A 16,225-nucleotide genomic window follows, 5' to 3' on the forward strand; every position below is an offset into this window, starting at 1 on the left:
TCCCTCAAACCTTTCTTTGTTTCTTTATTGATAGGAATTACTCTGTTCAAATAATAACACTGCAACATGATAATCAGTCTCAATCAACTGATTTTCTTCTGATTGTTTTACTGAAATTTCTTCTTGGTGCATGTGTTTATCCTACATTTGTATGATATTACAGACTGACGTGTGATGTATATTCTACAAGTGGTGGGTACATGAAACTCCACGACAGGGATCATTCAAGCAATATTATCACACGATACTACAACGACAGGACAACCTCCAACTCTTCAACTTTCACCTTTGACTTTGTTGACCCCTACCACTGTGTAGACGTTGGCAGTGGATGTGGAACCACTATGCTATATGCAGGGAATGATGTTACATCACAGGTTAGCGTGGCCCAACAATTGTACAACGGCTATAAAAGTTAATGACATTTAACTAGCACCTTTGAACAAAGACGTGGTTGAATTGGGACACTCAGCTGACCTAAGGCTTATAGCTCAACTTCGGTAGAACGCCAGCCACGTCGGGTTTTCAGCAGATCATAGCGGGCCAAATCCAGCTTCAATGTCTTCGCTCATGCACACTATGACGCCCAAGCAAGCCTAGTAAATTTTGATCACAAAGGTTATTGTAAACATTATATCGTTGCTTTAAAGGGTGAATAATGAACCCCCAAATGGATTTACACTGATATATAGTTGGGTCATTCTATAAATATAGGGTACAATGTGTGATCTTTTCCAGTCTCTGTTAACTTGGTACTTTGTAATTTACCCTTCAAGTAATAAGAATGAATTCAATTTTCTTTTATTTATTGGGAAGGTAGTTTGCTATTCATAATAACTGACTGCAGCGAATTTAATTTCTGACTGCACAGAATGAGAATGACTGCATTAATTAGGCCTGCGAATTATAAACTCATTGATGTCACATCCAGGAAAAAAGTGGATCCCATTGTTTTAGAATGATCCGTATAAAATAGTCTTGATTAGTTTTTACCTTTGTACTATACTTTTTTTTCTCCACAGGCAGAGATAAATGTCACCTGGCAAGGCTGGGCAGACAATCTTGCAGGCATCAAGGAATACGAACTTGAAGTGCGAAAGCTATCTGGTAGCCATGGCAATGAGATGACAGAAATGTTTGACATTCCACCCGTTTATAGTGGAGTGACCTTCTCAGGTCAGAACATCACTTTGCCCCATGTTGGTAAGTCAGAATAATATGATCAGGTGTTTTTGAAACCCTCAAATGTAACCTAAAATGAAGCTCAGTTTAGTAATTTTCATTTTTTTAGAACAAAATGTATGTCTTGTAGTGCAAAATGTTCCCTTTACTTGTATTTTACAACCGAGGAAAGTAAAACTTGGAAGAGCTGTTTTTTCATCAAGCCTCAATTAAACAATGTTTTGTTACTTATTCCATTATTATAGGATCATTTGCAATTATATCCTGAGGTTTACCTACGTGATTTAATGACCAAAACCTTGCTCAAATTAAAAACAGGACTGGTATCAAATACCCCGTAAAATTATAACTTCCGGATATCATATATTTGGAAGAAAACAAAAAAAATCATTGAAGGTTTGTGCAGAATAGGGTGGCCACATAACCCCAGAGATTTTCGCATTTGCTTTCTTCTGAAGATGTTCACTAGAAATGGAGCTAAACCTTCATCACCAGGTTAGTTGTTTTGCACCCTACTTGAGATTGTTGAGTAGTCAGACATGTTACCATTAAGAGGTCATGATTTTCACTATCAAACGGATATGAATGGTTGTGGGACACAAACTTGTGCTTGTTTCTTCACTATTATAAATTAATATAATACAGCGAGGTATCCCCTTGCGCATTTAATTTGTAGGCAAGTCGCCTGTTTCGTAGACAACAACAAGTCGAGCATGATCGCACTTTTCGCGCACAATCAAACCATGGACACACGCACACTTGCTCCCGTTCATTTTGTACACGTTTTCCAATCGAGGACGTCCTCGATTGGACTCCCGTCCTCAATTAGAAAAGGATGTTTCACATGCACAGATGTGTTCCCAATTTACAAAATAGACATGTACACAGTTTGACCTTTATAATGTATTGGTGAAGTGGACAGTGGTGACCTGTTTCTTTCCGTCCACATCTGAACAGGTGTATACTCCTTCATCCTGAGCGTTGTGGACAATGCGGGCAATGTCAGGCACAGCAGACGCTTTGTGTTCTTTGACGACGATCTACACGATGTCACCCTTCAAGATGACTTCTCTCTACGCGTTGTCTCAGCGACTGCAGAAACCAACTATGTGTGGATGACCCATCTAGACTTCACTGGAGGGTCGACATCTGTACAGCTTCATTGGACAAACCGATTTATTAATGTACATCATCTCAACCAAGGATTGCTAAAACCGATTGGGTCCTATGTTGCTGGTTCTGTCGATTCAGGTGAGTTTGGCAAATTTCTTTTGTTGCTAGTTGGTAATCATAAGTTCAATTATAAGTTAAACAACAAGGCGTTTTACTAATCTTCCGATATCTTTTGAACAGAAATTCCCGCAAAATTGCCAAAATATGTCACAGTAGCTCATATGATAGAGCAATGTTTAGGTTTCCCAGTACTTACATGTATAAATCCTTCCCATCGTCAATTTTCTTTTATCTCCTCATGTAACGCTACTTCTATCTGAACTTCCCCTCTAGACTATGATCAGAACTTTGGGCGGCGTAGCCGTGCAGCCATCCCTAACTCCCTTGGTGTGACAGAATTCCGCGTCCTACACGACATCGACCACAGCGGTGGCAGGACCACAGTCAACGTGAGTGACGACGACTCAGACCATTGGAGTAGTGAAGGCACAAACACACAAGCAACGTATAACCTTACCCTAGTGGATGGTGATTCCATTCGGTTCTGGGTGGAGGCCAGGGATTTGGCTGGTCACTTTGTGAGGGACAGTGTGTTGGTTCATGCTGATTCTTCCCCGCCTGTTATTGAAAACTTTTGGCTGGTACGGGACGGGGAGGTGAATGTAACCGTTCATAATTCAGAGGATCTGGATAAGATGAGGTAGGAACTCTATGTTATTATTCTTCTTGTGATGCTAGGGTGATATGTGATTGATAAACCTATGCCTAGCAAAATAAAAAGTACTTTTTTAGCCCGCACTTTTTTAGGGTATGAGGGACCCTACCTAAAAGCTACCATAGGAAAGCATGTGTGTAAACAAACTTGGCGTCTTTTCATCTTAGGGCTATGTTTCGTTCATTCTTCCACAGTGTTGAATTCAGGACATATGACATTCACAGTGGTATACGAACCATCAAGTGGCTTCTCTTTGACAACCACACTGGCACAGAGATGGAACATGGCAGTCAGACATTGCCGGCCAGGAAAATCAATACGGTAAAACAACAAAGTCTCGAACGGAAAACTTTAAAGGTTATCCAATGTTACAATGATGTATTTTGCATCAGACTTTCATTCCTCTTGCAACGGTAAAATTATGGCTTGATGCGGGAAGGTTTGCTGTTATTTTTTGCTTTCCACACAGGACACTGAGGATTGTGATCCCGTCAGCTGTATGTGTGTCCCAATTGGTGATTGTTACGCAATAGACTATGGTTTCCACCCAACAATGCACATTGGCACCCATGACTATGATTACTACATCACCCTGACGGTGACCAACCAAGCAAGACTAGTTACTACCCGGACAATCAAGGTATGTATATTCAAGAAAAATCAGAAATTCCTAATAAATTTTATAATGAATTCCAAATAACCAACCGAACTCAAATCCTTATTACTGATGAATCACAGATAACAGTGGATTCCTCTGCTCCTCAAGCTGGTGCAGTGCATGATGGGATACCTGGGTCCAGTGAGGTAGACTTTCAGGAGGGCAGTGACCTCTCGGCTTATTGGGAGGGGTTCTTTGACAAGGAGAGTGGGGTCAAGTTCTATCAGTATCTGTTTGATGACTCCTGTTGGACCGGCAATACATCAATCGGCAGTGTCAGCAATGATGTAAGTTGTATGTGGGTTGGTGGTTTGTCCTTGATATCAGCAATACTCAAATCTTTAATATCTTTAATGATTTGTGATTCACATTGCTGTGACTTCCAAACATTAATCTGTAAATCAAAAGCTTTTTGATAACTTTACAAATCAGTCCTCCTTTTTCAGTAGTAAACACTTTTAAATTTTGGCTCAGGTTTTTAGAAAACTGTTTTACTAATATGATTCCATCATGTTTAAGATGACGAGGACAACTTCCACTCATGCCAGTTGGACAGCCCCCTCGCCTGGTCAGTACTACATCACTGTCATCGCGTATAACCGTGCCCTGGAACCATCGGAGGCCGTCTGCTCTGACGGTGTCGTGATTGATACCAGCCCTCCAGAGCTGACCCAGATTGCTGTCAGCTTTGCTCGGATGTTGCCTGGCCTGGCCAAGGATGCTGAGGGTCGGGTGTGGTTCATCAATGAGCATCGCAGGAAGATGGAGCTAATGAATGCGTCCAGTGACTGCAGGTAGGGACGAGACTGCATGAGACTGAAGCAGTTGAGCATTCCGATAAGACTCATGCTGTTTAACACTTAGCTTTACTATGTCATCTTCCAAACTGTGTAAAGATTGTAAAGATTCATTGTCCTTAGGCAAAGCAGTTTACTGCATTTACCCCTCTCATTGTACCTCTGCAAAGTGTTGTTGATGAAATCTTATACCTGGTAAGTTTACATGAACGCCTTGTATAATCATGTGAGTTTTCTTACACACAGTTCCATAGCTGTTTTGATAGATGATTTGTCAGTTTATCCTGAGCTAGCTGGTAGCAACGACTCTTCAGCAATACTAGAGGGAGACGTAAACTGTCTGTGGATTTCACCCATTGAGCAGAAGTTCTTCCTCCCAACGGACAAACACGTACGTAGCTCTATTCAGGGCCTAAACTCATGGAGCAGTTAAGCCTAGAAATGTGTTTGCTAACAACCACTCACCAGCAATACTAATTACGTGAGAGTTTGGATGGTAACGTACCTGTGTTACTAAGCTAATAAAATATATGCTACACAAAATACTGTGCTAAGCAGCTCCAAGACTATGGCTCCAGGTGGACTTTAACAGATATCTGGATGTTTAAAGGACAGTTCACAATGAAGATGGCGTTTAAGTTCTCTGATGTAACATTCACATACCATGTGGATGAGGTTTATGTAAATATAGTCCATACGAAAGAGTGTCTTGAGACAGACATTTGAAAACGACAAATGCTATTAGATGTAACTTTTCGACGGTGTAGCCTTGTAAACAGTGCTTTAAGTGCTTTATTCGGTCCCTTGTCTGAACGCATCCTCATCTTAACATGTCTACTTGGGTCATTAATAATTGGTGGTGGTGATGAGAAAATAGTGGTGGGGATTGTAGTTCACTGTAATTACAGACATTATACTACTAAATTTTAGCCACAATTAAAAGGAAAATATGATAAATCATTCACCAGTATTGATCAGTACGTTGTTTGTCCGAAATACATGATAATTTTACTAAGAAAGTTGCAAATAGTGCTATCAAATGAATCAGAATACAATACATTTTTACCTTAAATGAATCATTATAGCTAACCGATTGTGTTGGAATTCGAATCTTCAGCATTGGGGACCTAGGAACCTTGCTAATTTCAAGTAAATTTGGTGGATAAAAACGAAACAAGTCAAAAAAATTTAACGAATGATAGGAATCACAAACACGTCAATTATTCACAAATCATCGGAATCATGAAGAAGTTCACCTTTACCACATTAATATGCCATCTCAACAGAGGGCAATCTAACGAAAGTACAGAGACTCTAGTTACATGCAACCGCAAGAAACGTACTTGCAATCAAGCGTACGAGTGATTGCAAATTACAAATATAGAAAACACCTGGAAATAAACTATGATTAAAACCAAAACAAATTTAACATCTTGCCGCTACAGATGGTATTAATGTCATGTTATCAATGACAGGTGACCATCTCATGGATTGGAGAGGATAGAGAGAGCTCCATCTATGACTATGAGATAGGTCTGAGCAGTGACCCCTCAAACCCGACCCCTGACTTGGTGACCTTCATGTCAACATCAGGTCATGATCACTTTGTGATGTACCATCCTCATATCAGCCATGGAGCTGTGTTCTTTCTGGTTCTGAAGGCCATCAACAAGGCTCAGCTATCTACATCCAAGGTGGGTAATGGACTGAAAGGGGATAATAATTAGGATGTGTGTTAAATTACTTAGGCATGCCTAACATGGATTCGACTCTCAGATCGGATGTCACAGGCAGTGTATTTGGCATGAAAGTGTGATCCAGAACCCAATTGTGTTTGAAGTATGCGGGCATAGAAGAGGCAGGATTAACTTGTTGGTTTATTCAAGGGACAGAAAGAAACAGGTTAAGGAAATCGTATATAATCAAGAGAGGAGAAAATATGCATATCCATACATTTGTTTAATAAATGTTGTTTCTTTGCAAGCAGGTGATTGGTCCAATAGTAGTGGATACCACTTCGCCCATGTTTGTTGGACGTGTCTCTGTCCATGTGGAGGATGAATACTTGATTGCTAAATGGGGAGTTGATGGCTTCATTGATGATGAGGATACCAGCCTGAGATACCAAGTTGCCATCGGTGAGTCAATCAAACCTAGATAGTGTTGATTATTGGTCGTAAGTGCCCCGCCTATGTTTTTTTGGGCGTGTCTGTGTTTATTTGGAGGATGAATACTTGATTACTGAATTGAGATATGGTGGCATCATAGATGATGTGGATACCAGCCTCAGATACAAAGTGGTTATTGGTAAGTCAATCAAAACTAGTCAATCCAACCAAATTAGAATTAGTGTTGATTATTGGTCAAATAATCCCTTATTTGTTGGGCGTGTCTCTGTCCATGTAGAGGATGAGTGCATTGCTGATACTTAGTAACCATGTTTTCAGTCAATGTTGACTATTGGCCAAAGTGTCCCACTAGTATTTTTTTGGTGATGCTCAATCAACGTGGAGGATAAAAACTGAGTCGATAGCTATGGGTTCTGTGCACAAGCCCACCCTCAACGGTAAAAAAGAGAGAGTTGGGGGAGACCAACGTGGAGACATTCAAACACATTGCTGACAACGCCTGATGCATTGCGTTTGTGTGTATTCAGAATAACATTGGTCATGTGTACTCGTTGGTCATGTGGTGTTTACAGTCCACTGGGACTTTCGAGAGTAGTCACAAATCGCCATCTACTGTTCATGCAGGGAGTCCATGATGAGGAGATAGTTGTCAATAGTGATTCGACAGTCAATTGAATTTAAGCGACTGATTTAAGTTAACTGTACTAGTTTTCTTAATCGCTTGTTTTCCATTGTTTTATGGCCATATAATTTACAGTATCAACATTTGTAACTGAAATGTATTTTTTTAAATGAATTTAAGTGGCAGGTTCATCATATAGTAATAAAGTCTGATGGAAAAACTGACCTAAAATTCCTATCATGCGTGCTAGACTTTGATCTGTGCGTACCTTCCCACATCTTAACAGAATATTGCACGACTGCTATCTGTACTAAATGTAACATTTAAAGAATTTGTATTTCTGTAGCCCTGTCATTTTGCCTTTCAGTAACCAGTTTGCTGCAGTTTTTTTAATTTTCATTAAAAAGAATTGTGTTCAAAATCAGGAGTGCAACAACAATTTGAAAACATCTTTGATATTTTTTTTTTGGCTTTGCTCTAGGGAGTAGCCCAGGTGGCACGGAAACTCTTGATTTCCAGAAGAAGAAAGCCTACACAATCGGTCCATGTTCGTCCCAAGCATCATGTGCTGCATTCTCATTGGCTGACCTGGACTGGCATATCCATGGTGATCATGAGTACTACGTGTCAGTCAGAGCACAGAATGGTGCTGGGTTAGCTACAGTGGGGATCTCATCCGTTTATAGACACATCGTGCAGTTACCATCTTTGGGTGTTGTATTGGAGGTTGCACCCCCTCGGGAAGAAGTGTATGTGGATTTGGGGGTAATTATGACAAATTTACAGCTACTTATCTTTATTCTTTACTAAATTGTTAGTTTTTTCTCTCATTGGTGCATTAGTTCAAATCATTTTTATCACTAACCTATCTCTTACAATGTCTCGAGAACACCTCCAACGCAACTTCAAATACTTTGTTCCTTTGTATGCACTGACAATTAAGCATTACCTGATAATTTAGTAACAATGTTTATAGGAATATTGTGGCAGTCCTTGGTAATATAGACATGTGTGGTATGTTGGTAGTGACCACTTAAAACCAATAAATGGAGCTATAGCATCTACTGAAATTATATCATTCATTCATTCATATTTATTTCCACTTTATCATTTTGAAGGGAAAAGGTTTAGACAATAATTCAGATAAACGGATAAGATTAAGCGGTGGGCTTCTCCAAAAAGCAAGCTTGTCAAGTGGAGAAGTCCTTTATGTGTAGAAAAAATCCTTTATCTTAACTACACAGTGAAGTACACTTTAAGTTACGCACACACACAGACAAGGGACCAACACAAACAGGACAAGACAAAACAAATCAAGTACAATCAGAACCTACATGGGAAATCATAAGAAGTATATGTTCACAGCAAATAATAAGTAAAACTAAAATTAAGCGTTATTGTAACTTTCCATGAGCAGAGACTTTAGCTTTTTCTTAAATAAAGGCCTACTGTTGACAATTGTAAGAGTTTGATTTATTGAGTTCCAGAATTTGGGGCCCTGATTATGTATGATATCAACCTTAAAAAGAAAAAAGTAAGGAATCTTAAATGAATTCCTGTTACTGACTGCCAGCCTATTGTCTCAGTAAAATAAATGTCTCCCATAACAGGTGGCCAAAGACATTGATGTTCAAATGAGCAACACAAGCATCTCAGCTCGTTGGTTTGGTTTTGAGCATCCTCATCTTGATATCAACTATGAGATTGCAATCGGATCAGAAGGAGGTGCTTCTGATGTCAGTGGTGGTTTCATTGATGTCGGCAATGCAACCTTCTATCGACTGGATGGACTAGATCTCATTCCACTTATGGTATTTGGGACATAAATTCAATTGTTTTTAAAAACATTAAAATGTGTTGTTGTTTTTTTCTGAAATACCACTACTTGAGGTTTCAGGCTCCGGTGGTTGTTTTTTTTTTTTTTATTATTTACCTTGCAAGAGCCACTGACATTTCCTCATGCCTTTTTATTTGTTTCTGTTTTCTGTATTTATTGAGGTATTTTTTGTATTACTGCTAGACCTATTATGTGACCATCCGTGCTAACTCTGAAGCTGGTAGTGTCAATGTTACCTCAGACGGTGTCAAAGTCATTCAGGAGGGTCAGGTTCTGGAGGGAGCTGTGATCAAAGATGGACTCGGCTGTGATCAAAATGCAAGTAAGACCCGTTGTTTGTATTTCTTTGGTGCAACATTCTTGCTGAAAGGATTCAAGTATCTTACGTTGGCCTACATGTACTCAGACATTTTGAGCTTAATATAACATCTTTCTCTGATACTTTCTCATTCCTAAATGTATTTCTCTGTACCTAATGTTGATTAACTATCTGAGTATGTTAAACCCTTCTCCAGAGTAATGTTGTCATTCACAGTTTTTGTGTCTTTTTTGCTTTGTCTTTGCCATTATCAAATTACTCATTTGTTGTTGTTCAATCCTGTCAGAATGACGTCTCCTACCAATTTTTAACAATGCATCTCAGCGTGTTATACCGTCCCTCAATATCCATCTGAACTATCTTGTAAACCACAGTTTTTCCTCCTTCTTGCAGTGTCTTTGCCTCTAGGATTATTTATCACTAATCTATTCATCAACCCTGTCAGGATGACATCACCTACCAGTCCTGTAACTCGGACATCTCAGCGTGCTAGCCCATCCCCCACATCCCTCACAACTATCATCTTTACTCATAGTTTCTTACCTTCTTAACGCAGTTTCTGGGCCATCAGGATTATCTCGTCATCTGTTGCTTATCCACTCTGTCAGGATGACCTCACTTACCAGTCTTCTACCTCAATCAACTGTGCTCTTTAGACCATCCCTCAACATCCCTCTTTACTCACAGTTTCTTGCCTCCTTCTTGCAATATCTGTGCCATTAGGATTATCTCATCACTGATCTGTTACCTAATCCCCCTAATCAGGATGACATATCTTACCTGATTTACCAAACTCATCTCATCTCCTTAGCCCATCCCTCAACATTCCTCGCAAGTATCCTTTACTCATGGTTGTTTGACTCCTTCTTGCAGCGACTGTGCCATCAGGATTATCCCACCACTCATCTGCTGCCCATCAACCCTGTGAGGATGACACCACATACCAGTCTTCTACCTCAGACATTTCAGCTCGTTGGACCATCCCTGAGGTGCTGCAACCATTTGTGACTGGCGTCTTCTGGGCAGTTGAACAAGAAATAGAAATATACCTTGGTAAACCCGAAATTATTTGCTACTGAGTTTTACCACAGACGTGTTATCCTTACTGCTTTGATTTGATAGTGTTGGTAATGTACTTTGTTATGTTTTGAGGGAATCTTGGAGAGTTTAAGAATGTAGATCCAATGGAATTAATTTGAATCTTCAAATTATTGATACCGTTGTGCAGTTCAAAGCAATTTATAATTCATTATTTAAGCAAAAGAACCACTACAATCTACTGTTTTTACCTGGTGTCTTTTATATTATTTCCCACAGATGATGAGAACACTACGATGGAATGGATCCCAGTGATTGATGATCAAGATCTTGGCATGGCATTCCAACATGTTGGAGCTGGGCTAGGGTTGCATGGTGGAGGTCATTACAGACCAAAGGTAAGAGTCCAAAAATGTCATTGTGAAACAAAGTGGCTTAAATCCATGTAGGCAAAATTCCAAAATTGCCCTGTGAGAACATTCGAAGGAGGGGGGGGGGGTGGGGCTTGACACCACATGACACTTGGGGCGCTGTTCAAGAAAAAAATACTTATCTTGTACAAATTTGTGTGCTCACATCCCCTGCCCGTACATCAAAATGGTGCATTTAAAACTGTCGTACCGTATGTTCTCCGGGTTTTTTTGGGTGCCTCATCGCAAAGATATTGGGAGGGGGGTTGGTTGATGGGTAGATGATCTCATGGCCTATATCCTACCAACACCCCCACCCGCCCCCTGTTCAAGTGGACGGAGGATACATTATCGAAATTCCCCAGGCTTTACGTCCTTGGCGAAACATCATTGCAATGTGCGATTGCTTAAACGTCATATATGGTTGGGCATGGCAAACTATATTGATGTGAAGTGTGAGATTTACTTGAAAAAATGCAAATTTTTGAATAAATTTGGTTATAATATTTCATTTTTTTGGTAGGTTCAGTTTTGCCACGTTAGCGTTTGCTTCAAACCCGTTGTCACTGATGGATTCTGGGTATTATCCCAACCTCCTGAGGTCGGTCAGGTCACAGTCAGCAACGTTGATATTACGCAAGGCAGGACAGATATCAGTGTAGTCTTTCAGCCTTTTGCCCACGATTACGTCCGTCATGACGACCCGCGAGAACTGATGGATTTCTATGAGTGGAGCATTGCTGAGGATGGTGGCGATGGAGCCTTGCTCAGTCAGTGGACAAGGATCCAAGATTTGGTTATGACTGGGGACGTGGTAAGTTCTTGTAGTAAAAGGGATTGGCAGAGATTTGCTGAACACAAAGAAGAAAATATCTATAATAGCTGATGCAGCCATCCTAGATGAATCTGTTAAGGGAGACCATGGTGCATGTTCACAAAATGGAAATATTTTGATAGCAATTAGATGAACTTTGTTTGTTTGTTTGTTTGTAGGACTTAAGACATTAATCAACTGAAGGCGGGGTCCAGTTTATAGGCGATTAGGTGTGATTTTGAGTTAGCCTCTGTTTAATGACAAGATGGCTCAAAGATAATTAATTTTTGTTCAAGTCTGGAATTATAATTTTTTGAAAAGTCTGTTCCAAGTTTAACATTTTCCAGTAGTAAATCATGCAGTCATAGTTCATGAGCTTAATGTAAAATTAATTTCATTAAAGGTCCCTAATGTGATTTTTTTTTTCCTTCGGGAAATATTTTTTTTGGAAATGTCTACTTTTCCTTAATGTATGATAAATATTTGACTTCCTCTTTTGGTTAAGTTTATTGAAAATGCACTTCTTTAAACATTTCAAACGTTCCAAGCTTTTCCGGACAGCCGGGGTGCTGATGTCATTTGAAGAATTGACTGTTCAGCTTAGGGGTTTGCTATTCAAATTGTGAACGAATCTCCAAAGAAAAGATAAACATTTGGAAACTTTTTTTGGCAAAATACGTGTAACATTGAAGTTTTTGTGCACACTTTTGCTTATTAATATGGAAATAAACATTTAGCATACAAAAGGCACCAAAATACCGGTGAAAATTGCAAACGAAAATGGAAAATAAGGTTAAATAGGTCCATTTCCAAGGATTGCATTAAACAAATTACATTGCATGGGTCCTTTAACACAAAATATTTCGCTACCGACCTTAAGTCTGGCATTTCTTGCTGAACAGGCTCGCTTTACAGCATCATACAGTGGATCCTTAGACCTAGATGTCTGTCTGCAGTTATCAGTGAGAGGCTACAATAAGGCTGGTCTGTCATCCATCGCTAGCACTGAGATTGTGGACTGTGATAACGTGAAGCTGATTGTCCCCCATACTGTCATTGATGCTGATCGTAAGTACATGTTAACTTCTCCTGGGGCTTTCTGCTGTCCTGAAGTAGATATTCGGTGTGCAAAAAGAAAAAAAAATGTTTTATTGGCTTTTTCGCATAGTGCGGTAAAAGGTAGAAATTGATGCCTTTGGGTATTTTCTCTCATTTTCCCCATGAAAAAATAGGGTAGGGGCTGTCAGAATATGGTAGGTAGAAGTTTGCCAAGAAGCAAATAAGTCATGAAACTTTGTTCTTGTATCAAATTCATCATTTGCCTGACAAAATAAGCATGATCTTATACAAAAATCATTTCGCCTACAGCGCACTTTAAAAAGAAATTGAAAAAGCGCACGAAAATAAAATGTCTTTGTAAGGGATAGGTAAACTCAATATTTTTGAATTGGAATATTACGAGCCTGATAACATATCAATATATTTCAAACCTTTTGCTCTGACAAGGCACTAGAGATGAAAAATCATAGTGCAGCACTTTAGGGGCCGCGCCACGCTACGTGACATCAACATACATAACGTGTATGTTATAATTTACATCATTGTTTAATTACATTTTGAATTAATGCGTTGTATAAGGTTTGTATTTATAGTATGTTTGATGCGATTAATATGTTAATCTTTCTTGTGCGTTGTCTGTCATCGTTTTAATTTATCAAAATAGTTATCAAGGTTTGATAACAATTTCGGCACGCTCGATGGATCTGTGCCATCCATCGATTGTGTCGTCGGTCGATCACTGTTTCTTATTTATGGCTCTGGAGGATTGATTTTAGAAAGAGAAGTAAAGATGGGATTTCTTAAGGGCATTGACCAATGTGCAAATGTAATTTTGTGTGATAGAGTGATAGCACAAATCAACCGATTGCACCTTACAGTAGATTGGGCCAAAATGTAAATAACACAAAAAACCTGTAAATGTGTAACTTTGAAACAGATGAAGTCAGCATGGAGCAGAATGCAATGTGGCCGGAACCAGACAAGAACTACATCTCGTCTACGTCCTCATTATCCGCAGTCTGGCCCACATTACGTCATAGAGCCTACGTCTGGGCAGCCATTGAAGACACTGGATCATTTGGAAACTTGGATGATGGTCTGCAGTTTCCTTGTGATCACTTGAAAAGGATTGCCTGCGGGAATACAGGTAGGAAAATTAAATCAGTGAAACCGTGCATTTTTATAAAGTGCACTCATGGAAAAAAAATAAGCCCAAGAAAACATTCGTTTTTAAAGTGAACGGTGTGGAAACGAATGGAAAAGCAAAGTTATCTTTGCTGCAATTGGACTATTCATTGAAGCAAAAAAATGACAGCTCTGTTACAATTGTGTATCTTGTAGATAAAGAGTTTGTCAACGTTCCTGATTTGGTCCTGCATCATGGCAAGCGTTATCGCATTTGCATCCATGCTGATGAAGTGACATTAGAACATGAACTTTGGAATGAACTGTTGCCTGCTGTGTCCAGCTGTAGCGATGGCGTTGTGGTCGATACGACCCCACCTACCCCTGGCTCTGTATGGATTGGATGGAACCAGCATCAAACCTATCAAGTAATTTCTCTTTAATCATTTTGTTTCCCTTTCGTGTTTTGAAGTATCCAGAAAATCCACCTTTCTCACTTTTTCACTAACGTGTTCTCACTGCTGACATTATCATCACATGTTTGACAAAGTGTTAGGTATCAATATCAGTATTTTTAAAACATTGTCCATTGTTTTGAAATAGGTTTTTGAAGAAGATGTGAGGGTCTTTCTTTGATTTTGAACCTTACCTTTCCATGTTTTGTATTTTTGACAGAGTTCCAGCTCAGAGTTAGTCCTACAGTGGGAGTCCTTCACTGACATTGAGGAACATGGTTTAGCTAGTCATCACTCAGGGGTCAAGTACTATGAATATGCCATTGGTAGGAACATACATTTTCAATCGTTTTGTTGCTGTATTTTTGAGAATTTGTAAACCTTACATTATGTCATTGTGTAGATATGCTAGTGCCGCCAACTTTTGACTTTTGTTATAGATTGTCCAGAGATCATTGAAATACTTTTATGATCCAGTTTAACAGAGATGAAACTTTTCAGAAGTCTATTTTTTTTTTACATTGTTTTCCCTTTAAATCTTATTTTGTTTATTTTTTTTCAACGAATTGAATGAAAACGGTAAGATTGTATTGCGATTTGCGAGTGCAATTTACATCTTTTCTACCAGTCATCAGTACACAGTTTGTATGGTAGAAAAAATAAGCAAAGTTTTATTGAAGTGTTTTATGGCTGGAGATATGATGATAAAATTATGTGAAACTACATACCAGAGTTTCGTGGTTGTAAATCAAATTTTTAGATTTTTTTCAAAAAGCCGATTTCATCTTGGGTTTTTATCCGTGTAAAAATATTTTCAATTCTTTTGAAGCTCTGGCGACACCAAGGTCACCAAGGGTCAGTTATGAATTGTCTCCATATCTGATCTGTAGACCTCACATGCCAAGTTTCATGCTTTCATCACAAAATGCACAATTCTGCCCTATGCCGCACTACTATTATGAAGGTCACTATTATTTGCATTGTGACTTTAAACAAAATGGGAAATTCTTATTTCAATTGACAATCACCACCAAGTTTGTAATTGTATCATTGTCATTTGACAGTCACGACCAAGTCAGTACATGTGTAATTGTATCATTTCATGCAAGACGGTCAGAGCTTATTGTGCAGTCGCACTTGGGGTTTTTTTTTTGGGTAATGTTATATACAATTGCTATATGTTGCAGGTTCGATGCGAGGTGGCAGTGATGTGATAGAATTCACTCGTGTTGGAATCACTAACAGCGTTATTGTACACAACTTGAGATTACAGAATGGACACACATACTATGCCACTGTTAGAGGTGAGATAGTCAATATAAATATGTGGTATTCAAAAGAAAATTAGCATAAGTGCTTTGATTTTCATGTGTTTGTTATTATTCAATTACATTTCTATTCTCTCAGATCGGGCGTTAGAAGATCTAAGTCTTCCTGGTACAGTGTTATAATATCTGTTGTCACACGGTCATGGTCACAACCAATCAAAATTAAAATCTATGAAATGGTTTGCACTTTGTATCAGGTATAGTCTACTTCACTCGGCTTACCTGTTCAATCACTGCATTTGCACATTCCCCTTACCTGAGAAAGGGGGTTTATAAGTACCTCCACAAATTGGGGACATTGTCTTATATGTTTGTTTTGTTTCTCCAAATTTCATCAACCAGCGATTTTTTTTCCCAAACGACATATGCATAGTACGCTGTGAGGTTTTTGGACTGATAGTTTTCTTAAAAACACGGGAAAAATGAAATTAGAAAAAAGGGAAGAATTTGAACGTTATGAAATTTGGATTTTTTTTCCCTTAAAAAAAAAAACCTCCAAGGCCTCAGAAAAAGAGTCTAAGAAAAAAAGAAAAAAATCAGGTAAAACGATGAGTTGTACCCACA

The 16,225-nt window shown here is 39.0% G+C and overlaps 1 protein-coding gene across 1 annotated transcript in view; it reads left to right on the forward strand.

Moving 5' to 3' along the window:
* The window catches only part of LOC119733070, a 47,707-nt gene that overhangs the window by 6,476 nt on the left and 25,006 nt on the right, over positions 1-16,225 (forward strand). The window contains 22 exon segments of the mRNA XM_038206654.1: positions 164-377; positions 1,023-1,203; positions 2,140-2,433; positions 2,689-3,055; positions 3,265-3,391; positions 3,540-3,710; positions 3,809-4,015; positions 4,248-4,522; positions 4,772-4,916; positions 6,001-6,219; positions 6,513-6,663; positions 7,758-8,041; positions 8,887-9,087; positions 9,297-9,435; positions 10,306-10,485; positions 10,750-10,868; positions 11,404-11,694; positions 12,597-12,762; positions 13,691-13,900; positions 14,095-14,306; positions 14,554-14,659; positions 15,521-15,637. Coding sequence (XP_038062582.1) covers positions 164-377; positions 1,023-1,203; positions 2,140-2,433; positions 2,689-3,055; positions 3,265-3,391; positions 3,540-3,710; positions 3,809-4,015; positions 4,248-4,522; positions 4,772-4,916; positions 6,001-6,219; positions 6,513-6,663; positions 7,758-8,041; positions 8,887-9,087; positions 9,297-9,435; positions 10,306-10,485; positions 10,750-10,868; positions 11,404-11,694; positions 12,597-12,762; positions 13,691-13,900; positions 14,095-14,306; positions 14,554-14,659; positions 15,521-15,637 — 4,376 coding nt within the window.

Source organism: Patiria miniata, unplaced genomic scaffold (genome assembly GCF_015706575.1).
Source record: "Patiria miniata isolate m_02_andy unplaced genomic scaffold, ASM1570657v1 HiC_scaffold_1, whole genome shotgun sequence".
NCBI lineage: Eukaryota > Metazoa > Echinodermata > Asteroidea > Valvatida > Asterinidae > Patiria > Patiria miniata.